At 43.0% G+C, this 27318-nt stretch overlaps 1 protein-coding gene across 8 annotated transcripts in view; it reads right to left on the bottom strand.

Moving 5' to 3' along the window:
- Positions 1 to 27318, bottom strand: part of LOC106590345 (lethal(3)malignant brain tumor-like protein 4) — a 143074-nt gene that overhangs the window by 50937 nt on the left and 64819 nt on the right. For all 8 annotated transcript variants that reach the window (XM_014181266.3, XM_014181265.3, XM_045710681.2 and 5 more), the window contains 3 exons: positions 22256 to 22435; positions 20364 to 20510; positions 7468 to 7541 (listed from right to left, as the gene is read on the bottom strand). In XM_014181266.3, coding sequence (XP_014036741.3) covers positions 7468 to 7541; positions 20364 to 20510; positions 22256 to 22435 — 401 coding nt within the window. The remainder of the gene's footprint in view (positions 1 to 7467; positions 7542 to 20363; positions 20511 to 22255; positions 22436 to 27318) is intronic.

The following is a 27318-nucleotide window of genomic DNA, read 5'->3' on the forward strand; positions in this document are numbered from 1 at the left end:
GACGAGACCGTAATAACAATACACGGGACGAGACCCGTAATAACAATACACGGGACGAGACCCGTAATAACAATACACGGGACGAGACCCGTAATAACAATACACGGGACGAGACCCGTAATAACAATACACGGGACGAGACACGTAATAACAATACACGGGACGAGGCCCGTAATAACAATACACGGGACGAGACCCGTAATAACAATACACGGGACGAGACACGTAATAACGAGAACACAATACACGCAGCACGAAACAACAGAACACAGGTACTCACAAGACCAACAGACATGGGAACAATAACCGACAAGACAATGGGGAACAGAGGGCACATATATAGAATTACTAATCAGGGGAAATGGGAACCATCAAGTGCGTAATTAGACAGTTCAGTGAAGCCTAGAGGCCGGTGATGTAGACCTCTGGAACTGGTGCACGGAAAGAGCAGCAGTACCGGGGGAATCCGTGACAGGCAGAGTCTACAAACTGCATTGCAATTACAGTTTTTGTAATTCACCAAGTCAAAATAAACAACTGTTCTGAACCCAACTCCCCACGCAGACACAAAGGGCTTGAGCAATCATTAATGCATGGCACGCAGGCACACACGCAGCACTATTGCATTGACACAGACAGCTCAGCAAAGAGACTAGTCATTACTAAGCATAACCAGTTCATGACCGCCTCCCTCCTTCTCCCCTCCTCAACCCGAAAGCAGCAGCTGGTAAGACATGCAGACCCTGTTTACCAGACCCTGTTTAGGTGGTGATTGGGTGGCGGTGGTCTCGCCCTAGTTATTGGTCGAGTTGGCCATACAATTCCCCCTCTGCTGCTATGGTAACAGACAGATTACTGCCGCCTAAAGCCAAAATAATGGTAATTAAAAATGGCATTGCTTATCCCCCTGTCCTCACAACAGTGACTGGCAATGCTGTTTATACCAACTTGGTATCAAAACTAGGATTTTCGTAGATGGCATAGCACTAGGGCTGACCCCATTTAGTCGACTGGTCGATTGTTTGGTCGATAGGCTGTTGGTCGACCAAGATTTATTTAGTCCAGCAGTCAAATATATATTTTTTTCTTCATGGTGTACAAGACACCTGTGTGATTTGCGCCTGTCTCTGTGGACTAATCCATTGCGGAGGCTACGGGAATGGCACTGTCCATCACTGTAAGACATGTGATACTGACATTGTATATGGTTATATTATGTAAACATAATACATCTAATATTCTAACAAATGCGCTTTTTCCCGCATTGGATACGGTCGCTGTCCGCTGTTCTGAAACAATCTTCAGTGCGCCGTAGAACTGCCGCCTTTCCCTATGTTGATGTGTGCATAATAGCAAAGTTAACCAACATATTGGGAATGAGACCAATCCAGCGGAGGCAGCAGCAGCAGACGAGGAAACAGTCCTTGCCTTACATGCTGACCACACCGCTCGCTTCACGTGCGATGCAAAATAAATGTACACATACATGTTATTCAATCATTGCGCACGCCAATAAGCGTCTGCGTAGCCAGGCGCTAAAATAGAACTTGGTTCTATTTGTGACCCTTGACACGCTGCAAGTCCTGCCTCTCCCATCTCCTCAATGGTTTTGAGGAGCATATACCCACGTGCCATCTCCTCATTGGTTTGTAGGAGCATATACCCATGTGGGTGATTGAAAGTAACTCCAGGCCAGTTGGTATTGGTAATGCACCTTAAAGTTGGTTGCCAACCGCTATATAAAATCCAAAGAAGAAGCCTGAAGGAGGAGAGATTACTAGAAACAAACTCGGTTTACCCATTTATCTGTGGATTGTCGGAGTAGAGGACATCGTGCATTTCAGGTAAAATAACAACCCAATGTTAATATCCCAGGACAAATTAGCTAGCAACAGCAAGCTAGCTGGCTAAATTGCCATAAATGTTTAATGCTTTTCGACCTGTCCCCAAATGAATAGTTTGTTTTGATATTTCAACCTGCATGTCCTGATTGCGTCTAGTGTGGGTGGACAAAAATAAACATGTGCGCGAGCGGTGTGGTCAGCATGTTAGCCTTATTGTCTAAGAATATTGAGGAGAGAGGAAACCCCCAACTTAATTATGTCTATAATCAATAGCCTAACTGTTAAGATGTGCCTAGCTTTATGAATCAACCATATATATCAACAAAAATAAGACAGATTTTGCTTCTGTTGCCTGTTTGAGTGTTTATTTAATAGTCTACTGATTCCATGAGCACCAAGCCTCATGCAACGGCAAAATGTTGGATAAAGCAATTTCACAGATTCGGATGTTTTTAATCTTTGCTATGCTGTAATAAAGGCTTTACAATTTTTGGGGTTAGAACAGACTGGTATTACTTATAATTGATTTAGTGTTGTTTACACTGTTCCAAACAGACAGAAAAATAATACTGTAATCTAACAGCACCTCTTTGTCACACATAATATGCACACAGCTCTCGCTCCTACACCCTACTTTTTCTTTATCGTCTTATAGTTATTATTACAATTATTATTATGATCATCATCATTATAATAATAATAATAATAATAATAAGTCATGTAGTTATTATCATTAGTAGGCTTTGTATAATAGCCTTGTATAACCACCATCGAGCTGTAGGCCTAAGAGCACATCCTGTTTAGTCTTATTACCGTAACTTACTTACTTAGGCCTATATTTCAATATATAGGCTACTGTCATCACTACTGCCATCACACAGCATACGAGACATTCATGCTTTAAAATACAATCAAGCATTAAAGGTTGAAAATTAAATAAGGGAGCTTCGAATAATTAGCCTAAATAATAAATAAACCGCAATTCACGAATGCATGCAACTGTTTTTAGTTTGCTGTAATAAAGGCTTTATATATATTTTTGTATTAGAACAGACTATGGTACACTTATTTAGTGTTGTTTACACTGTTCCAAATGGTCAGAAAAAATATAAATATTGTAATCTAACAGCAACTGTTTGGCACACATAATACTCACTCAACACTTGCTCCTATACCCTTCTTTTTCTGGATCTCCAGTAGTTTCCACAACTAAGTCAAATGTCTTCCACAGATCTGACTTCCCCTTTCCCTGCTGAGCAACCAGTAAACGTTCACCCATTTCCAGTTTCTTTTTCACGTCCTCCGCATCCACTTTTCTGTCACGTGTTACTGTGTTGGGAGTTTGTTATAACCAATTTATTGATGTGATTATGATAGGCTATAGCTCAGGCCCTATTGGTCACATGCATGAGATGTGTCACGTAAAGAGAGCAAGGATTAAGGGAATAGTGAATGTTTTTCCTAAACAAATTAGGGATTACGGTAACAGAACTTTTCAGACAGCAACAAGTAAGAAACCAAATGGCTGAAATGATTTTGCAGCTTCAGCACGGACAGCACAATAAACACTCGCTGTGCTGTGGTGCAATTTCGCTGCAGTAGGGAGGACAGCGAGACAACGTGCGCCAGTCACACAGGTACTCGCTGTCATTCCTTTCAACACAGTGTGACCATCGGGCTCTTTCTTCTGTTATTTGTGTGTCTTAATTATTTAATCAAACAGTGTGCTTAAAGCATCAGACAAGCTCAGTGCATATGTAGTTTATTTTATTCAAACACAGTGTGTCTGTCTATATATGGAAAAATACTTTTAAACATTTCGACCAATCGATTGAAGAGGACGAATCTTTGTTGTCCACCATTTTTTTTATTTTTTTTCCGGGGACAGCCCTAACTAGCACTATGCCAACCAAAACATCCCTTCAGACATGGATTTCACCTCAACCCTGAAATTCCAACTCCCTCAGAAGCTCAACAATAGCAAAGGCCTCCACTGTTGCAAATCAGCTTGGTATGTAAACAAAGAGTCCCAGATACTTTTCATGTGAGACTAGGCATTGAGGATACCAGCAGCATTAGCCCATATTGAACAGCAGCAGGGAAATGTGAGCAGGCCACAGGAGGTGGGGGCCACTGGCGCGCTAGAAAATGATTGTGTATGGGGTGGCTCTCTCCCCAGCGAGTGTCAGATAGGGACCATCTGTTTCCCTGCACAGTTAGGAGACTGAGAGACGACTTGCTCTTCACGAGTGGGTGGAGAAAAAGAAAGAAAGAATCTTCAAAATAGTGTAGAGTAGTGAGCGTGATAGAGTGCTGTGTCATTCCGCATGTGTGGAAGGCCCAATCAGACACATGAAAGACACATTCTTTTTTAATATGTTCTGAACTTTTGTGAAACATCACTGTTAAAAATATATGGCAAATAGAAATCAAACTGGATGGTCTTCAGAAATAGATGGGAGAAGTTGAGAGTAGTGGAAGGATAGAACTAAAAACAAACAAAAGTTAACCAATGTAAAATAGATTGTGTCTGTACAATTGATATACTATGTATGAGCTGGAAGTAGAGCGTTTTTGTTCATTAGTTTACTCCAATTAGAGGAGGGTTAGTGAAAAATAATAAAGGAATATATATTTTAAAAAGATGTGTATATACAGTGCATTCAGAAAGTATTCAGACCCCTTGACTTTTTCCATATTTTGTTACGTTACAGCCTTATTCTGAAATTGATTAAAACGTTTTTTTTCCTTCTTCTCATCAATCTATACATAATACCGCAAAATGACAAAGCAAAACCTGGTTTTTAGAAATGTTTGCAAATGTATACAAAATAAAAAAGATGAACGCACCAAAGTACGTTCATCTCTAAGAGACAGAACGCATCTCCTTCCTGAGCGGTATGACGGCTGCGTGGTCCCATGGTGTTTATACTTGCGTACTATTGTTTGTACAGATGAACGTGGTACCTATTCTTCTTTTGGAAATTGCTCCCAAGGATGAACCAGAATTGTGGAGGTCTACAAAAAAAAATTCTGAGGTCTTGGCTGATTTCTTTTAATTTTCCCATGATGTCAAGCAAAGAGGTACTGAGTTTGAAGGTAGGCCTTGAAATTCATCCACAGGTACACCTCCAATTGACTCAAATTATTTCAATCAGCCTATCAGAAGCTTCTAAAGCCATGACATAATTTTCTGGAATTTTCCAAGCTGTTGAAAGGCACAGTCAACTTAGTGTATGTAAACTTCTGACCCACTGGAATTGTGATACAGTGAATTATAAGTGAAATAATCTGCCTGTAAACAATTGCTGGAAAAATGACTTATGTCATGCACAAAGTAGATGTCCTAACCGACTTGCCAAAACTATAGTTTGTTAACAAGAAATTTGTGGAGTGGTTGAAAAACAAGTTTTAATGACTCCAACCTAAGTGCATGTAAACTTCCTACTTCAACTGTGTGTGTGTGTGTGTGTGTGTGTGTGTGTGTGTGTGTGTGTGTGTGTGTGTGTGTGTGTGTGTGTGTGTGTGTGTATATGGGAATGCAAGTCATGAGTCAAGATCTTCAATGGATGATATTGTAATCAGATCATTCTCACCAACACAATCATTCAGTACATTAACATAATTAACATTGTTCATAGAGATGGATTGTCCTGACATTCCGAAGTGTATTCAACTCTACGACAGTTATGAATCAATCAAAACCAGAATATGATTATCTGCTAGTGTGGGACAAGAAATGTAAACTACAGCTCAGTAATGAGCATTGCAGTACCACATACACAACTGTTTAAACTATAGTATAACTACCATATAAACTCATAGTGAGTAATAACTATATGCTATAACAACAATATTGGTTATAACTACAAAAAGTCCAGTGTGAAAAGTATGCTGTAGCCAGGGCCATGGGTGGACTGTCTTTTCCTGTACCAAGAAGATAGAGGAGAGGATGGAGGAGAGGAAAGAAGAAAGAGGTAAGGAAAAAGGAGAGAAGAGGACAGGACGGAGGAGAGAAGGGATAGAAAAGAGGAGAATCTCTCTCTCATCTGTCCCTTTCAGAAGGGATTTCAGCTGTAAGGGAGTCCATGGGTGGGGTGACCCAGCAAGTCTCTTCTGATCACTTGCCATCCCACAGTTACCGAAAAAGTCCCACAAAACAAAGGAGGAAAGGAATGACAAGAATGGACATTCCTGCGGGGAGTGAGAAGAATGAGATTCTTGAGTGTTCTTCAGTTTAATTTCTCATTGTGTGGTGTTCTCTAACTATCTTATCACATTGCCGGTACAGAATGTACTGAATGAAATCCAGGTCCCAGAATCATCCTTCACAGTAGAGTATGGATCAGTTTGGTTAGTTCGTTGAGGCAGCAGAGAACAAACTCATGGCAGAAGCAATTGGGTCCTTGTGGCCTGGAGGTAAGGCGAGTGTGGTATGGTTTGTGTGCACAAGTATGTGTTTGTGTGTGTGTGTGTGTGTGTGTGTGTGTTTGGCCTGCCTGGCTGGCTACTCCGGCTGTAGCAGTAATGCGTTCTGTCGTCACAACTAGAGCTCTTTCACCTCCTCTTATCGTCCTCACGGAGTAGGAAGAGCTGTCGTCGCGGGTAGTGGAGCTAAAATTAGTTATTCACTCCGATACACAGCCGGTGAAATGCACTCGGCCTGAAAGGATACGAAACAGGGCTCCTTCCAGACTATGTCTTGTCTCTTTTTCCTTGGGAGAAACTGACAGCTTAACGGAAAAAATACACACGCGAGCGCACACACACACTCCCTGTGCCCCCCCACCTCTCTCCTGCTGACTGGGACAGGTTGCCATGGAAACCACCAACCAAATCATAGCAATCAATGCAGCTATCCGAATAGATAGAGGAATCTAGATGTTATTGGGCCTCGCCAATGTAGTGAAAAGAAAAACTAAACTAAAAGATGTGTTTTTTCCCTTTAAGTTTTGAACCAGTCTCAAAACTCCATTACACCTGTGCTCACAGTAATCAAAATGAGTGACTACGAGGCCAGGCGATCCAGTGACTTAGGACTAATACTTCCTTGCTACTTAAACGCCCAATTTCACAGAGAAATCACCCCAGTAACAACCGTGATTGACATCAATTACCTCAGGTGAAATTGGGTATCCAACTCTCCAGTGATTGCTCGCTCACGCAACCAGCCATCTTCGTGGAGAGTAACTACCTGTCAGATGCTAAGCAGCCGGCAAGCCACTTACACAATTTAAAAATAAAAACCTGTCACTAGCTGAATAGCTTTGGGTGAGGAGACTCGACTATAAAAGGGCATTACAGTGTCATCATTAGTGAGTGTTTAGTGGCCAGGCAACAATGAGTCTCTCTCTCTCTGTCTCTCTCTCTCTCCCTCCACACTATGGAAAAACAACTAAAAGGGTGCCACAGGAACATAGGTCTATGCTCTCGTTGCCTTGAGTCACTTGGGGTGCCGGCTGCCAGAAGGTACAGGGGGAAATGACTGGAGGTAATGTAGTATCTCCAGCCCTGATAATATACGACACTCCAAAGAGCAAGCAGAGCGAGGGAAAGCATCCAGGATGTCAATAATACCATTAACGACAACCTTTGAACCATCTACCCCAGCTGTTTCCATTACCTGTGATCATGCTATTCAGGTCAATCTCTTCCTCCTCCTCTTTGACTCGCAGATATTTTGTTGACTGGGAGAGCCTGAGGAGATAAAGAAAGAAAGAAAGAAAGAGACAGAGATGATCTTACAGCGAGAAAGCGATTCACTATTGGGGCCAGAAGATTACCAAGCAAACAAGCATTGAGGTGGAACTGCTTTTAAGTCCTAACAACGGAGCAAAAATAAACCTGAGATGGCTTACATAAAATCTATATATCGTCATGGTATAAAAATATATCCTATTATAAAGCACACATACGCATCTACTTTATAGCATTCACATCATTGTACCATCTTACAAACTGCTGTACATCGATGGGCCATGTGCTCTTGGCAGAGAAAAACACCAGTGCTGAGGATACAGTAATGATAGCTCTGTGGATAGTATTTATGATAGCATGTCCACAGTGATTGGGTGCTAGCTGAAAGGGGGACTGTGATGCAGGTTGGCAGGGCAGTCTCTGTTGACAGTAAAGAAGACCGTAGGAGAAACACCATAGAGCCACACCTGATCCAACCATGAAGGTAAAACAACAGATTTTACAACTTATAAAGGCTTTATATAGCATACATAAAAGGCTTCATAAGCACTACATAACGGCTTCATAAACACTACATAAAAGGCTTCATAAATCATCTATAAGCGTATCCGATACTTTATAAATGGTGTATAAAGGATGACAACCATTACCACTGTAGGGTGATTTGCCAAACGTGACATAAAACACTATGTATTCTTGAACATCATTTATAGAGTATGACATAAGATTATAGATGATTTGTGGGGCATTTATGTAGGGCTTATGAAGCCTTTATAAGTTGCACCTCATTTAAAGTGGGACTGTGTTCTCTATGAGAAAATCAAATCAATCAAACATTATTTATAGAGAAAAATCTCTTACAAGGGATGCATTTCAAAGTGCTTAACAAATAAAATAATAAAGAGCTGAGAAATATAAAACCCCAAAACGTATTCTAAATGACCTGGACCAGGTGTCTATGGGGACAAACTACAGCAGTGCACAATACTTTGGCAATGCAGGTTTTAAAAAGTTATGGCTATGGTAATATGGATGGCTAAAGAATTCTTCTTGTAATAGCTGCGAGACATCTTCTAGTACGTGCTTAGAGGCAATGAAATTAATGCATGTCCCGAATATGCCTGGGGGAACAGTTGAGCTCAGTCCATTAGAGTAGCATAACTAGAAAGGACATGGCTATATACATAAATTACATTGACTTAAATGGGAATGGATGTCCTACAGAAGTAATTCTACGGCAGCACAACTTTTAATGCGTCTCCTCCAAAGGCATAACACCTGTCTGCTCCATTTGGGAGAAGTCCTCTCAGTGTCATGTTCTATCAGACAGGGATTTAAAGGAGACTATAGTGAGCCTATGCCCTTCCTCCTGGATGATGCTACCTCTATAGGAAGATATTGACAGAGGTCTAAGCAGTCAGAGACCATACCTGAATCCCCAATCAAATCTACTGCACAATGGAAATCCCATCCACACAGATACGGAAATGCTAGGCCCTACCATTAGAGAGAATATAGTGACTGATGAGGGGAACAAGAACAGTTGGAATTCTATCTACTATGTAAACATGTGGCGAGATGGTATCTGTACTTGCCATGATTATTGTATGTACAGTTTAAGTCGGAGGTTTACATACACCTTAGCCAAATACGGAGTTACACATGGAATAAACAAACATACAGTCAATAATACAATAGAAAAAGTCTATATACAGTGTGTGCAAATGAGGTAGGATAAGGGAGGTAAGGCAATAAATAGGCCATAGTGACGAAATAATTACAATATAGCAATTAAACACTGGAGTGATAGATGTGCAGAAGATGAATGTGCAAGTAGAGGGGTGCAAAGAAGCAAAATAAATAAATAACAGTTTGGGGATGAGGTAGTTGGATGGGCTATTTACTGTGATGTGCTGTGACAGCTGGTGCTTAAAGTTAGTGAAGGAGATATGAATCTCCAGCTTCAGAGATTTGTGCAGTTCGTTCCAGTCATTGGCTGCAGAGAACTGGAAGGAAAGGATGCCAAAGCAAGAATTGGCTTTGTAGGTGACCAGTGAAATATACCTGCTAGAGTGCGTGCTACGTGTGGGTGCTGCTATGGTGACCAGTGAGATACTTTTGTACCCGTTTCCGCCAGCATCTTCACAAGTTCCTTTGCTGTTGTTCTGGGATTGATTTGCACTTTTCGCACCAAAGTACATTCATCTCTAGGAGACAGAACACGTCTCCTTCCTGAGCGGTATGACGGCTACATGGACCCATGGTGTTTATACTTGTGTACTATTGTTTGTACAGATGAACGTGGTACCTTCAGGCATTTGGAAATTCCTCCCAAGGATGAACCAGACTTGTGGAAGTCTACAACTTTTCTGATTTATTTTGATTTTCCCATGATGTCAAGCAAAGAGGCCCTGAGTTTGAAGGTAGGCCTTGAAATGCATCCACAGGTACACCTCCAACTGAATCAAATGATGTCAATTAGCCTATCTAACGCCATGACATCATGTTCTGGAATTTTCCAAGCTGTTTAAAGGCACAGTCAACTTAGTGTATGTAAACTTCTGACCCACTGGAATTGTGATACAGTGAAAAATATAAGTGAAAAAATCTGTCTGTAAACAATTGTTGGAAAAATGACTTGTGTCATGCACAAAGTAGATGTCCTAAGCGACTTGCCAAAACTATATTTTGTTTACAAGACATTTGTGGAGTGGTTGAAAAACGAGTTTTAATGACTTCAACCTAAGTGTATGTTAACTTCCAACTTCAACTGGATATCATTTGTTAAATGTTATTTTGTTGAGTACAAGGAAAATGTTACTGTGTTTACTAGTGTCTTGTAAGCCCATGTGGGCTGGGCACCGGTAGGTGTATGACACTTAAATAAATCATATCAATAATTTTTATTTTTTTTAAATGTCCAGTCAAACATTTCTAGCGCAAACTATTGAGAACCAGTGAAATGATACACTTTTAATTCAGACCTTCAGACTACAGTAAACTTCCCATCCTGCATTAGCTATAGCAAACTCTTCTATCGTTGTAAATGGGAAGTACGGGATTTACAGCTTCAATATTCCAGTGATATAGTGAAAATGAAAAAACCAAAAGGACATATTTATGTTATAATAGACTTTAGAGAGTGTTATAGCCTTAAATTCCCCACAGTAAGAACTAACCTTTTGAGTTGGCCATTTTATTCAAATATGTGCTAAAATGTCATATGCTTGTGTTACAGTTGATTTTAGAGTGTTCTAACTTTAAAATGTCCAGTAGAAACGCTTTGTAATTAGTGTGCAGTATGTCATGCCATACTCTGACAGAAGAGTTGGCTACAGCACATACAGTACAGGTCTACTTCAGACTATGACACTACATACATTGTGTACAGGGAAAGCCGTGCTTTTGAATTGATTGCGACAGTGAATAGGAGATAAATAAATTGAGGCACTAAAGGAAGTTCCCATGGAAAAGTCCTGTCAGTATTTCCAAGACTGGCCACAGACAGAAATAACCTTGAGGATCAGCCAAGTTGAAGCCAAAGCTATCTCAGAGGAATACGCTGTTGATGTTTCATAATACACAAACCAGCTCAAAGAGTATCAAGTTCATTATTTCAAAACTCTCAAGGGGTCTTGTCTCCCCGATTGAAAGTCAAGCCGACAAACATTGAATGATTAATGAGTCTCAACGTCAACAGTGAAGAGGCGACTCTGGGACGCTGGCCTTCTAGGCAGAGTTGCAAAGAAAAAGCCATCTCTCAGACTGGCCAATAAAAAGAAAATATTAAGATGGGCAAAAGAACACAGACACTGAACAGATGAACTCTGCCTAGAAGGCCAGCATCCCGGAGTCGCCTCTTCACTGTTGAGGTTGAGACTGGTGTTTTGCGGGTACTATTTAATGAAGCTGCCAGTTGAGGACTTGTGAGGTGTCTGTTTCTCAAACTAGACACTCTAATGTACTTGTCCTCTTGCTCAGTTGTGCACCGGGGCCTCCCACTCCTCTTTCTATTCTGGTTAGAGCCAGTTTGCTCTGTTCTCTGAAGGGAGTAGTACACAGCGTTGTACGAGATCTTCAGTTTCTTGGCAATTTCTCGCATGGAATAGCCTTAATTTCTCAGAACAAGAATAGACTGACGAGTTTCAGAAGAACGTGCTTTGTTTCTGGCCATTTTGAGCCTGTAAACAAACCCACAAATGCTGATGCTCCAGATACTCAACTACTCTAAAGGCCAGTTTTATTGGATCTTTAAATCAGCACAATAGTTTTCAGCTGTGCTAACATAATTGCAAAAGGGTTTTCGAATGATCAATTAGCCTTTTAAAATTATAAACTTGGATTAGCTAACACTGGAAAACAGGAGTGATGGTTGCTGATAATGGGCCTCTGTACGCCGATATAGATATTCCATAAAAAAAATCATTTCCAGCTACAATAGTCATTTACAACGATAACAATGTCCACACTGTATTTCTGACCAATTTGTGGTTATTTTAATGGACTTTTTTTGTTGTTGCTTTTCTTTCAAAAACAAGGACATTTCTAAGTGACTCCAAACTTTTCAACGGTAGTGTAAATCTCTGCTGCATTGCTGCACTCAAACAATGGAGTAGAGAATAACGCAATACTGGGTTTTATTTTCACTGCATCTTGAGGGAGGAATTCCAGATCAGGAAATATTGATACAAATATCTTACATAACAAGCTCCAATGTATTTCGGTAAAATATAGCCAGATCAACCACGATGGTTATGTCAGGTTACTGTTCCTAATTTTAGGCTTGTGTGACACTTTTTTAATTTTAATTTTTTATATAACAGCAGCCTTACATAATGTTCAAGGCATGCGGTAATCTTTCACAGGGTTTAATAATCAGCTCCTCATCGTAAACGTACACACAGGAGAACCTGGCTAGAGCGGGCCGTATGAGGGAAAACAAATTCAATATCAATCACACTGGGATGCAGGGTTTTCTAATCTGCTCGCTCTATAAGGCATTACTGTACACACACACTACACTCTCTCTGTTTCTCTCCCCGTCTCTCTCTCTCCATCGCTCCCCCCATCTCTCCCCATCGCTCTCTCTCCATCGCTCCCCCCCATCTCTCCTTCTCAACCGCCTCTCTCACGTCTCTCTCCATCGCTCTCTCTCCCCCATCTCTCCTTCTCAACCACCTCTCTCCCGTCTCTCTCCATCGCTCTCTCTCCACCGCCTCTCTCCACCGCCTCTCTCCACCGCCTCTCTCCACCGCCTCTCTCCACCGCCTCTCTCCCTCTCTCAACCGCGTCTCTCCCTCTCTCAACCGTCTCTCTCCCTCTCTCAACCGTCTCTCTCCCTCTCTCAACCGTCTCTCTCCCTCTCTCAACCGTCTCTCTCCCTCTCTCAACCGTGTCTCTCCCTCTCTCAACCGTCTCTCCCTCTCTCAACCGTCTCTCCCTCTCTCAACCGTGTCTCTCAACCGTGTCTCTCCCTCTCTCAACCGTGTCTCTCCCTCTCTCAACCGTGTCTCTCAACCGTGTCTCTCCCTCTCTCAACCGCCTCTCCCTCTCAGGAGCCATCTGCGACAGTATGGCTCTTTAATGACAGAGCATTTGTATTTCCATGAGCTTTGGACGGGTGGGTGTGTGGGTCGTTGACATCAGTACGGTGACAGTACGGTGACAGGGGAAATGAAATCACAGTGGCCGAGTTATGATAGGGGTTAAAACACAATTTGAAGGGATCTGTAGCCATTTCATGGCTGAAGTTGTGATAAATCAGACTGTGGCTATAAATATATTGTGGCAGTATGTGGTTTGACTTGAATCGATGCCGCAGATACAGTAGAGATCTGTTCTTTTCAAATAGGTTTTGTGGGCTTAGGGAGATTGGAGATTCAATTGAATCAATCCAGTGTTATGGGTGAGAGTGTGTGTGTGCGCGCGCGTGTGTTTGTAATCTCCTGCCTCGTGTCTCTGTGATCTGCACTGCATCTCAGTGCTCTAAACACAGTAACCACAGAGACAGAGCAAGCGTGGCCCAGGGACGGTTCTGGATCAGTGCCCTTGCATTAACACCATGTCAACCCGACCGAGAGGAACCCCAGGGGGGCCTCGCTAAGAGCCGGGTGACAGAGGAAGCGCCTGTCTCAAAACGCCCTGTTAGAGAGTACAGAGAGTTGTGACGGTGACACAGAGCTCTGAGACGCTGAGAGAGGAAATGCAGGTGGTGCTATATGAAGAGATGACTAACGCTTTTATAAATTATTGACAGAACAGGAAATTGGACTTGGAGGTGAAACCAATTCACAAAAAGTAAGATTCGGAATTCTCAGGAGTTTTTCTATGACAAGATGGCTGCCGTTTGGAAGATGTACAGTACAAATGACCAGGGCCTGGTTTCCCAAAAGCATCTAAAGGTTAAGTTTATTTTTAAAACCATTGAGCATTAAGATGCTTTAGGGAAACCAGGCCACTTTCTGAACTACTTCGCAATATTTTAAAACAAAAAGAAAGCATGCTGATTTCATTTCAAGAAATTGAGCTCAGCAATGAGCTCCTCTCACTCAAAAACACATCACCTGCCACACGTATCCTAACAGCATGGTCAACAAATGCTATTGTATGGTTCACCAGAGAAACCGGTTTAATCTGATGATGCAGAGTGGTGAAACGGTAGCCAAAGATTTGCATTACCCACCTCCACACAATTACAGGTCATATTACGGCAGCAGGTAGCCTAGTACTTAGAGTGTTTGGCCAGTAAGCGAAAGGTCGCTGGTTCAAATACACGAGCCGACAAGGTGAAAAATGTGTCGATGTGCCTTTGAGCAAGGCATTTAACCCTAATTTTCTCCAGGGGCACTGTACTACTATGGCTGACCCTGTAAAACACATTTCACTGCACCTATCCGGTGTATGTGACAATAAAACATATATTTCTTCTATTCTCCCAGCATGGTGGTGATAGTAAGTGGGAGATAGGAAGGCCTCACGGCCTTGACCTGCTGTGAGTGCGGCAATAAAGTAAAAACATTTTCACTTATTTTGTTGACCCGAACCATACAGTGCTGACTTGTAATATTCCTTTCACATTGTCCTTTGCAGCATGGTTCCAGCAACTATGGTGAATGTCTTACCAGGTCAGCTCAGTACAGCTCGGACGGCTCAGTAGTGTAAAACGATTAAAAGGCCTTATGGCCTGAGGTATAGTGTATAATGTACTGGGGCGGCAGGTAGCCTAGCAGTTAGAGGGGTGAGCCAGCCACCGGAGTTACCAGGAAGTGAACTGGCAACCAGAGGGTTGTTGGTATCAAATATGAGATGCCATTGTCTGCCGTTGTGCCCTTGAGCAAGGCACTTAACCCCCCACAACAAGAGCTCTTCGGGTGCCCAGTGTGGCAGGTATGCCTTGTTAAAAGTTACATTTGTGGAATTTCTTCCCTTCTTAATGCGTTTGAGCCAATCAGTTGTGTTGTGACAAGGTAGGGGTGGAATACAGAAGATGGCCCTATTTGGTAAAAGACCAAGTCCATATTATGGCATGAACAGCAACTTTAAGACATGTCAAGAACTTTGAAAGTTCCTTCAAGTGCAGTGGCAAAAACCATCAAGCGCTATGATGAAACTGGCTCTCATGAGGACAGCCACAGAAATGGAAGACCCAGAGTTACCTCTGCTGCAGAGGATAAATAAGTTCATTAGAGTTTACCAGCCTCAGAAATTGCAGCCCAAATAAATGCTTCTGAGTTCAAGTAACAGACACATCAACATCAACTGTTCAGAGGAGACTGTATGAATCAGTCCTTCATGGTTGAATTGTTGCAAAGAAACCACTACTGAAGATATGGATGTCGATTACGGCAGCCTCCCGCACTTCTCTGATTCAGAGGGTTTGGGTTAAATGTGGAAGACACATTTCAGTTGAATGCATTCAGTTGTGCAACTGACTAGGTATCCCCCTTTCCCTTAAAGGACACCAATAAGAGACTTGCTTGAGCCAAAAAAAACGAGCAATGAACATTAGACTGGTGGAAATTTGTCCTTTGGTCTGGAGATTTTTGGTTCCAACCACGTGTCTTTATGAAACGCAGTGTGGGTGAACGGATGATCCCCGCATGTGTATTTTTCCAACGTAAAGCATGTAGGAGGTGGTGTTATGGTGTGGGGGTACTTTGCTGGTGACACTGTCAGTGATTTATTTAGAATTCAAGGCACACTTAACCAGCATGGCTACCACAGCATTCTGCAGAAATATGCCATCCCATCTGGTTTGGGCTTAATGGGACTTTCACTTGTTTTTCAACAGGACAATGACCCAACACACCTCCAGGCTGTGTAAGGGCTATTTTACCAAGAAGGAAAGTGATGGAGTGCTGCATCAAATGACCTGGCCTCCACAATCATCTGACCTCAACCAAATTGAGATGGTTTGGGATGAGTCCAACCGCAGAGTGAAGGAAAAGCAGCCAACAACCTCAGCATGTGGAAACTCTTTCAAGTCTGTTGGAAATGCCTGGACCGGATGCTGGAGTGAGTTGTCGTGCTGTACTTCGCTCCGCGGGTAATATTACATTTCATTACATTACAACGGAACGATTTGATTATTGTAATGTTAGCTAGCTACATAGTTGTCTTTGCATCAAGGATAAAGGTGTAGCTAAAGGTGTAGGTGTAGCTTTGAGAAACTAACAAGGTTAGCTAGCCAGCTGTATTCGTTCGTTCGCGCCGTTTTCCAAACGGCGTCAACACCACAACACCACAGCCACTACTAGCTAGACAACTTTACCAACTAGCAGTACTGTAGAAACGAAATACATTACAACGGAACGATTTGATTAGTGTAATGTTAGCTAGCTACATAGTTGTCTATGTATCAAAGATAAAAGATAAAGGTAAACGCAGCCACTGCTAGCTAGCCAACTCTAGCAACGAGCAGTACTGTATCATTTTTAGTCAATAAGATTTTTGCAACGTAAGCTTAACTTTCTGAACTTTCGAGTTGTGTAGTCCACTTGTGTAGCTAGCAGGACTGACTGTGTAAGCTAGCCAATGTTTAATTACTTCTGCGTTATGAAAGGAACTAGACACGGACACGAATGATCCATTGGTAGTTTGTTGTAACCAAGTATTGGTGCTAACCGTGTGTTATTGGATCCTAGCGTGCTAGTTAGCTACAGCGTCATATGACACGGTGCACTGGGTGGGTTTCACGGAAGAATACTGTACCAAATTATCTAGCTGAATAAACCAAGTTTGAGCCTATTCCTGGAAACATTGAACCACTGTAGTTTACATCAATTATAATTTCTAAAGTGGAAGTTGGAAATGTTATATTTGAGTGTTTCAGTGAATGGTTAGTGAGGGAGGCCCTGCTCTCTCGCTTCCCTTCCCCAGTTGTTTAGTTAATTTTCATTCCATTCTCCTTTGCAGTAGCGTAGCCTTTCCTGTAGCCTGTCAACTATGTGTCTGTCTATCCCTGTTCTCTCCTCTCTGTGCAGGCCACACAAACGCTTCACACCGCATGGCCGCTGCCACTCTAACCTGGCGGTCCCAGCGCGCACGACCCATGTGGAATTCCAGGTCTCCGGCAGTCTGCGGCCAACAAGGCAGAGTTCATCTCAGCCTATGCTACCCTCCAGTCCCTCGACTTCTTGGCGCTGACGGAAACATGGATTACCACAGAAAACACTGCTACTCCCACTGCTCTCTCCTCGTCTGACCACGTGTTCTCGCATACCCCGAGAGCATCTGGTCAGCAGGGTGGTGGAACTGGAATCCTCATCTCTCCCAATTGGACATTCTCTCTTTCTCCCCTAACCCATCTGTCCATCTCCTCCTTTGAATTCCATGCCGTCACAGTCACTAGCCCATTCAAGCTTAACATCCTTATCATTTATCGCCCTCCAGGTTCCCTTGGAGAGTTCATCAATGAGCTTGAAGCCTTGATAAGTTCCTTTCCTGAGGATGGCTCACCCCTCACAATTCTGGGTGACTTTAACCTCCCTACGTCTACCTTTGACTCATTTCTCTCTGCCTCCTTCTTTCCACTCCTCTCCTCTTTTGACCTCACCCTCTCACCGTCCCCCCCTACGCACAAGGCAGGCAATACGCTTGACCTCATCTTTACTAGATGCTGTTCTTCTACTAATCTCACTGCAACTCCCCTCCAAGTCTCCGACCACTACCTTGTATCCTTTTCCCTCTCCTCCAACACTACTCACTCTGCCCCTACTCAGATGGTATTGCACCGTCGCAACCTTCGCTCTCTCTCTCCTGCTACTCTCTCCTCTTCCATCCTATCATCTCTTCCCTCTGCTCAATCTTTCTCCAACCAATCTCCTGATTCTGCCTCCTCAACCCTCCTCTCCTCCCTTTCTGCATCCTTTGACTCTCTATGTCCCCTATCCTCCCGGCCGGCTCGGCCCTCCCCTCCTGCTCCGTGGCTTGACGACTCATTGCGAGCTCACAGAACAGGGCTCCGGGCAGCCGAGCGGAAATGGAGTAAAACTAGCCTCTCTGCGGACCTGGCATCTTTTCACTCCCTCCTTTCCACATTTTCTTCCTCTGTTTCTGCTGCTAAAGCCACTTTCTACCACTCTAAATTCCAAGCATCTGCCTCTAACCCTAGGAAGCTCTTTGCCACCTTCTCCGCCCTCCTGAATCCTCCTCCCCCTCCTCCCTTTCTGCGGATGACTTTGTCAACCATTTTGAAAAGAAGGTTGACAACATCCGATCCTCGTTTGTTAAGTCAAACGACACCGTTGGTCCTGCTCACATTGCCCAACCCTATGCTTTGACCTCTTTCTCCCCTCTCTCTCCAGATGAAATCTTGCGACTTGTGACGGCTGGCCGCCCAACAATCTGCCCGCTTGACCCTATCCCCTCCTCTCTTCTCCAGACCATTTCCAGAGACCTTCTCCCTTACCTCACCTCGCTCATCAACTCATCCTTGACCGCTGGCTACGTCCCTTCCGTCTTCAAGAGAGCGAGAGTTGCACCCCTTCTCAAAAAACCTACACTCGATCCCTCCGATGTCAACAACTACAGACCAGTATCCCTTCTTTCTTTTCTCTCCAAAACTCTTGAGCGTGCCGTCCTTGGCCAGCTCTCTTGCCATCTCTCTCAGAATTACCTTCTTGATCCAAATCAGTCAGGTTTCAAGACTGGTCATTCAACTGAGACTGCTCTTCTCTGTGTCACGGAGGCTCACCGCACTGCTAAAGCTAACTCTCTCTCCTCTGCTCTCATTCTTCTAGACCTATCTGCTGCCTTTGATACTGTGAACCATCAGATCCTCCTCTCCACCCTCTCCGAGTTAGGCATCTCCGGCACGGCTCACGCTTGGATTGCGTCCTACCTGACAGGTCGCTCCTACCAGGTGGCGTGGCGAGAATCCGTCTCCGCACCACGTGCTCTCACCACTGGTGTCCCCCAGGGCTCAGTTCTAGGCCCTCTCCTATTCTCGCTATACACCAAGTCACTTGACTCTGTCATATCCTCTCTCCTATCATTGCTACGCAGACGACACACAATTAATCTTCTCCTTTCCCCCTTCTGATAACCAGGTGGCAAATCGCATCTCTGCATGTCTGGCAGACAGATCAGTGTGGATGACGGATCACCACCTCAAGCTGAACCTCGGCAAGACGGAGCTGCTCTTCCTCCCGGGGAAGGACTGCCCGTTCCATGATCTCGCAATCACGGTTGACAACTCCAATGTGTCCTCCTCCCAGAGTGCTAAGAGCCTTGGTGTGAACCTGGACAACACCCTGTCGTTCTCCGCTAACATCAAGGCGGTGACCCGATCCTATAGGTTCATGCTCCACAACATTCGCAGAGTACGACCCTGCCTCACACAGGAAGTGGCGCAGGTCCTAATCCAGGAACTTGTCATCTCCCGTCTGGATTACTGCAACTCGCTATTGGCGGGGCTCCCTGCCTGTGCCATTAAACCCCTACAACTCTGGTGTTCAACCTTCCCAAGTTCTCTCACGTCACCCCGCTCCTCTGCACACTCCACTGGCTTCCAGTTGAAGCTCGCATCTGCTACAAGACCATGGTGCTTGCCTACGGAGCTGTGAGGGGAACGGCACCTCCGTACCTTCAGGCTCTGATCAGTCCTTATACCCAAAGAAGGGCACTGCGTTCATCCACCTCTGGCCTGCTCGCTTCCCTACCTCTGCGGAAGCACAGTTCCCGCTCAGCCCAGTCAAACCTGTTCGCTGCTCTGGCACCCCAATTGTGGAACAAGCTCCCACACGACGCCAGGACAGCGGAGTCAATCACCTAGGATACCTGAAACCCCACGTCTTTAAGGAATACCTGGGATAGGATTAAGTAATCCTTCTAACCCCCCCCACCCTCCCCCCCAAAAAAGATATTGATGTACTATTGTAAAGTGGTTGTTCCACTGGATATCATAAGGTGAATGCACCAATTTGTAAGTCACTCTGGATAAGAGCGTCTGCTAAATGACGTAAATGTAAAAGCATTCCAGGTGAAGCTGGTTGAGAGAATGCCAAGAGTGTGCAAAGCTGTCATCAAGGCAAAGGCTGGCCACTTCGAAAAATCTCAAATATAATATATATTTTGATTTGTTTAACACTTTTTTGGTTACTACATCATTCCATATGTGTTATTTCATAGTTTTGATGGCTTCACTATTATTCTACAATGTAGAAAATAGTAAAAATAAAGAAAAACTCTTGAATGAGTAGGTTTTCTAAAACTTTGGACCGGTAGTGTGTGTCTGTCTTTCGGAGGGGTTGGGTTAAAAGCGGAAGTCACATTTCGTTTGGACCTTGTGTACAATTTACAAATAAAGGGATCTTATCTTACCTGCTGGGTAGGCCTCTCTTCCCCAGAGAGAGGAGCTTCTGTCCCTGAGCTGTGGCTGGTTCCTCTCTGGGCTCTCTCTTTACCAGGGGGTTGGCTGGGGGTCGTCCTCTCAGACGACCAGCCCCCTCGTACCCTGACAACATAGCCCTGAGAGCGACGGAGAGAGAGAAAGAGAGAGGGAGCGAGGGGAGAGGGGAAGGAGAGAGTGAGTAAGGGGAGAGAGTGAGTGAGGGAGGATAAAAATTAGAGAGAAATAAATATAGAGAGAGCAAAGGGTAGAAACAGAGAGAAAGATAGGGTGAGTGGGCAGGGGGGAGAGAGGATAAAAGGGAGAGGTTATAGGACATAGGAGTGAGAGAGAAAAGGCATTGAACAGAGATGGTTACCACAGAGAGTCAGGATACCCATTTAATATCCCATCCGAAAGAGGGTATCCTACACAGGGCAAAGTCCCCAATAACTGCCCTGGGGAATTGAGATATTTTTTCTTTATCAGGGGAAAGAGTGCCTTCTACAAGGAAAGAGTGCCTCCTGCTGGCCCTCCAACACCACTTCCAGCAACATATGGTCACCCATCCAGGAACCGACCAGGACCGACACAGCTTAGCATCATAGGCAAGCTAGCAGTGGGATGCACGGTGGTAAACATACTTTATCAGTAGTACAGTCCAATAAAATACTGTTTTGGATGCTGTAAGAAAACTATCAAGACACCCCTAACAGGTAGAAGCCTCCATTTATTTTATTTAACCTTTATTTCACTAGGCAAGTCAGTTAAGAACAAATTCTTATTTACAATGACGGCCGTAGTCCATAGTCTATTGTAATAGACGCATTTGCGTGTGCTTTGTTACTACTTGCCCAGACCAAAGATATATCTTGAAAGAAACATTTTCATGTACTGTAAGTGATCAATAGTCACTTAAACAAATGCTGACCTTGAACAAAACCTTTTCAGTATTGATTTATGAGTAGAGTACGGCCTACTCTAACAGACTTCTTGGCAGGTACAACAACTTGACACCATTCCAAATCATATTACCAACACAGGATCACTTAACTTCTGAAAACAACCCTTGGCAACGGCACGGCAACGATTTATTAATAGAACAACGTACAATTACATCCGACACATTAAAGACTCCTCTGGATGGAATTTAAAAAGTTGATAATCAAGTTAGTTTTATATTAAAACCGTTCATCACAGCTCGGCTCCCGCCCCGCTATTATACTTGACAAGCTTCCGACTGTAAACTCTGGCAGCCAGCCATCCACAGCCCGGCCAGGCCTAGACAAATAGAGCAAGCCCACTGCAATAGCAGAAAATCCTTCTGAGCAGTGCGTAAGTTAAGCCGATCGGCAGTGCTGAGTCGGCGTTTAACCCAACGCTTCTGATTCTGCTGTGGACATTGTGAAAAAAATGCAATTCGCCACCCTTAAACTTCTCTGCCGAGGAGCCGACAGCACGTCATGCGCCTCGTCTCCAACACTCTAACCTTGGAATAATTGAAATTTGCAGAGGGTAGTGTGCAGTCCTCTGTTATGACTAAGATAAATACTTTGAAAATGTCAAGACAGCTGTTATTTTTCTAGTTTGGAACAGTGTCAGGGCCTCTCAGTTGAAAGTGAAACAGTGGTTCAATGACATTGGGATTGCATTTAGCCAAGTCTCCTCTCCATTGAAGGCTGCAGGACCAATTAGAAATATCTGTTGGGTGGCATTTCTTTCTTTCTTCACTCCCTGAAGTCATCACTGATCTGACGTCTGGATGGGTGAAAGCTATGAAGTTGAACCTTTGCTCTTACCTATCCAATCATGTTAGATCAGTGAGGATGGAAACAGGGCCAGCTGGCCATCTTGACATCATCACAATGACATCACTTCCCCCCACCTGGTTTCCATGGGAGTGTCCTGGGGCGTGGCTTCCTCCTGTTCGTCGGCAGTGCACAGCCTCTTGGTCTTCTGGACAAAGTGCACAGGGACAAAGGTGATCTGCTTTTCGCCGCCCAGCCGGTCAGGCAGCACGGCCTCCTTCTTCATGTTGATGTCGGAGTAGGGACAGCCGAAGGCACTGTGGAGAAATTAAAGAAAAGGAGGGGAGGGGTTAGAGAGAGGGATAGGGATGGAGAGAGAGTTAGAGTGAGAGCAGAGAGAGAAGTAGGCAGATTGAAAGATTGAGCCAGAAAGAGAAGAAAGAGCATGATTGAGAAAGAAAGAGAAAGACAGAGAGAAAATAAATGGCGTTAGACCTGGCTGTTAAAACATGCACTTCTCATCCGGCCAGTCCATGCAGCAGCAGCAGGACATGTTTGTGTGTGTGAGAGTTCATTTGGCCGGCATGTCACAGCGCATCAGTCAAACCATCCCTTCAAAATGACCATGTGGAGAAAGTCACAGTGTGAATCTGGCCACAGTGTGGTGCTGAGGTCCAGTCAACCAGAAACAGTAAAGAGTGGAGACACATTGCTATTGTGCTCAAAGTAATTAATTATACACATCTCTAGGCTTTGCTAAGCCAGAGCACTTCTCCTGCAGCAATTCACTGTTTTAGAAAATCTCTCTTCCTGTCACTCTCTCTCTCTCTCTCTCTCTCTCCCTTTCTCTATTGTCTCACTCTCCCTCCCTCCCCCTCTCTCTCTTCTCATGCTTCTTTTGGTTCAGTTCAGCGAATTCTACTTTGGATCATGACTCACATGGAAACGACGACAACAACATTCCACAAAACAACAAAATTATAAACCTTGAAATAAACAAGAAATATTCATTATAAACTTCAATGAAGAGGCCCAAAAAAAACATGATGAAGGAATGAGAAGATTAGGCAAATGAAGTGTGAAATGGAGAGAAAGAGAAAGAGAGAGCAAGAGAGAGAAATGCTTGGTGGCGATTTTCTCGTCACACACACACACACACACACACACACACACACACACACAAACGAACACAGGTACGCACACATGCACACGCACGCACCCCTTGACACCCGGTCTAAATTGGTGATGGAAGATGATAGATTGCATGAGTAATACCTAAAATATACTGCCCTTATAAACACCGAGGCGTGCAGGACACTGTTACCTATCCACACAGGCCTGAGGGGACCCGCATCCCCATCCGCAGAAAATATTTATGTTTTTTAATAAAAATTAAAAAAAATTTAGGGGATGGATCAGCTTTAATACTGTGGATAGATTGTTGCTTCCATCAACGTAATTGTCTGCATCATTTCCAATCCCCCATATATTTTTGGGGTATATATCTACACACACATACGTACATCAAAATACATACATAAAAATACATACATACATACATACATGCATACATACATACAGTTGAAGTCGGAAGTTTACATACACCTTAAACAAATACATTTAAACTCAGTTTTTCACAATTCCTGACATTTAATCCTTGTAAAAATTCCGTTTTAAGTCAGTTAGGATCACCACTTTATTTTCAGAATGTGAAATGTCAGAATAATAGTAGAGAGAATGATTTATTTCAGCTTTTATTTCTTTCATCACATTCCCAGTGGGTCAGAAGTTCACATACACTCAATTAGTATTTAGTAGCATTGCCTTTAAATTGCTTAACTTGGGCCAAACGTTTCGAGTAGCCTTCCACAAGCTTCCCACAATAAGTTGCGTGAATTTTGGCCCATTCCTCCTGACAGAGCTGGTGTAACTGAGTCAGGTTTGTAGGCCTCCTTGCACACACACGCTTTTTCAGTTCTGCCCACAAATTTTCTATAGGATTGAGGTTAGGGCTTTGTGATGGCCACTCCAATACCTTGACTTTGCTGTCCTTCAGCCATTTTGCCACGAGTTTGGAAGTATGCTTGGGGTCATTGTTCATTTGGAAGACCCATTTGTGACCAAGCTTTAACTTCCTGACTGATGTCTTGAGATGTTGCTTCAATATAGCCACAATGTTCCTGCCTCATGATGCCATCTATTTTGTGAAATGCACCAGACCCTCCTGCAGCAAAGCACCCCCACAACATGATGCTGGCACCCCCGTGCTTCACGGTTGGGATGGTGTTCTGTGGCTTGCAAGCCTCCCCCCTTTTCCTCCAAACATAACGATGGTCATTATGGCCAAACAGTTCTATTTTTGTTTCATCAGACCAGAGGCCATTTCTCCGAAAAGTACGATCTTTGTCCCCATGAGCAGTTGCAAACCGTAGTCAGGCATATTTATGGCAGTTTTGGAGCAGTGGCTTCTTCCTTGCTGAGCGGCCTTTCAGGTTATGTCGATATAGGACTCGTTTTACTGTGGATATAGATACTTTTGTACCTGTTTCCTCCAGCATCTTCACAAGGTCCTTTGCTGTTGTTCTGGGACTGATTTGCACTTTTTGCACCAAAGTACGTTCATCTCTAGGAGACAGAACGCATCTCCTTCCTGAGTGGTATAATGGCTGCGTGGTCCCATGGTGTTTATACTTGCGTACTATTGTTTGTGCAGATGAACGTGGTACCTTCAGGTGTTTGGAAATTGCTCCCAAGGATGAACCAGACTTGTGGAGGTCTACAATTTTTTTTCTGAGGTTTTTCTGGAAAAATGATTTGTCATGCACAAAGTAGATGTCCTAACCGACTTGCCAAAACTATAGTTTGTTAACAAGACATTTGCGAAGTGGTTGAAAAATGAGTTTTAATGACTTCAACCTAAGTGTATGTATGTAAACTTCCGACTTCAACTGTACATACACACACGCACACTTTTTTTTTAAATATACCTTTATTATTCCCCGTAAACCCTACCACCCCATCCCCCAATTGGAGTAAACTAATAAACAATAACACTTAGGCTTCTACCTTCAGTTTATACAAACTATACACATTTTACAGACAATCTATTTTACAATATATATATTTTGTTTATTTTTAGTCCTGGCCTTCCTCTATTTCTGATGCCCATCCAGTTTGATTTCTATTTGTAACTGTGCTATTTCACAAAAGTTCTGAACCTATATACATTTTACAGACCGCGTATGTTTTACATTTGTTATCTTGTTGTTATTAGTCCCACCCTTCAGCTCCATTCAACCCCTCCCATCTATCTCTTAACACCATCCATTTTGGATTTCTATTTGCCATATATTTTTGAACTGTGCTGTGATGCTTCACAAAAGTACTGAACCTTTCTATTCTCATAGTTTCTACAGATTGTAAATGAAAGATAAACATTTTTGCTAAAATAATTATTATATTATTGATCGATTGACTATGACTTTTCAAATCACCCAGTATTGCTATCTGCAGCGTTAGTTCTAGGTAAATGTTACAATTCTTCAGCCATTCCTGGACCTGTGACCAAAAACGAGCTACATATGGACAGTACCAAAATAAATGATCTAATGACTCTGCCTCCTCGCAGCAAAATCTGCAGAGCTGGGAAGATTGTATCCCCCATATATAACATTGTATTGGTTGAAAGAATTTTGTATAATAATTAATTTCTTCAAATGAAAACATGAATCATCAGCGTACAATGACACCTTTGTTTTTAATCCATGGATTTCTAATCCCTTAATATTATTGTTGGATCTAATTTTAACAGCTAACATTTCGATGGCAATAATAAATATACATGCCCGATAGTGGACAACCTTGTTTAACTCCTCGACAGTTTAAAACTTTCTGAGATGTAGTCATTATTTACTATTCTACACCTAGGGTTACTATACATAACTTTAACCCATTTTATAAGAGATTCTCCAAAATTTAAATATTCCAGGCATTTATATATAAACTCCAGTCGTACTTTATCAAAAGCCTTTTCAAAGTCAGCTTCGAAAACCAGGCCTGGTTTCCCCGATATTTCATAGTATTCTATTGTTTCCAATACTTGTCTAATATTATCTACAATGTATCATCCACGTAAAAAACCTGTCTGATGAGGATAAATAATATCTGACAAAACCTTTTTAATTCTATGCACCAAGCATTTAGCTAGAATTTTTGCATCTCAACACTGAAGTGTAAGAGGCCGCAAATGTTTTCAATGGACTGGATCTTTATATATACACACACCACTTGGATCTTGTTTCAGTAATAATGAAATCAGACCTTAATCTACCGTTTATATAAGAGTGGCTAAAACATGCTAATAATGGTCCTCTGGTATACTTCCACTGGTATGCCATCCAGCCCTGGAGTTTTCCCGGACTTAAAGGCTTTAACCTGTTGGGGATAGGGGGCAGTATTTTCACGGCCGGATAAAAAACGTACCCGATTTAATCTGATTACTACTCCTGCCCAGTAACTAGAATATGCATATAATTGTTTGATTTGGATAGAAAACATCCTAAAGTTTCTAAAACTGTTTGAATGGTGTCTGTGAGTATAACATAACTCATTTGGCAGGCCAAAACCTGAGAAGATTCCAAACAGGAAGCGCTCTCTCTGACTACTTCTTGGCCTTCTTGGTAATCTCTAACCAAAACAGGGGATCTCTGGCATAACGTGACATTTTCTAACGCTCCCATAGGCTCCCAGAAGGCGCCAGAACGATGAATGGTGGCTTTGCAGGCCCTGGCTGAAAAACATTAGCGCATTTGGATAGTGGTCGATCTGAGGACAATGAGACTGGAGGCGGGTGCACGAGCCGACACCATGTTTACTTTCTCTCTCTTTGAATGAAAACAACGACTCCCGGTCGGAATATTATCGCTTTTTTACGAGAAAAATCGCATAAAAATTGATTTTAAACAGCATTTGACATGCTTCGAAGTACGGTAATGGAACATTTTGAATTTTTTTGTCACGAAACGTGTCGGGCGCGTCACCCTTCTTTACCCTTCGGATAGTGTCTTGAACGCACAAACAAAACGCCGCTATTTGGATATAACTATGGATTATTTGGAACCAAACCAACATTTGTTATTGAAGTAGAAGTCCTGGGAGTGCATTCTGACGAAGAATAGCAAAGGTAATCAAACTTTTCTAA

Source organism: Salmo salar, chromosome 29 (genome assembly GCF_965601325.2).
Source record: "Salmo salar chromosome 29, fSalSal1, whole genome shotgun sequence".
In the NCBI taxonomy this organism is placed as follows: Eukaryota; Metazoa; Chordata; class Actinopteri; order Salmoniformes; family Salmonidae; genus Salmo; species Salmo salar.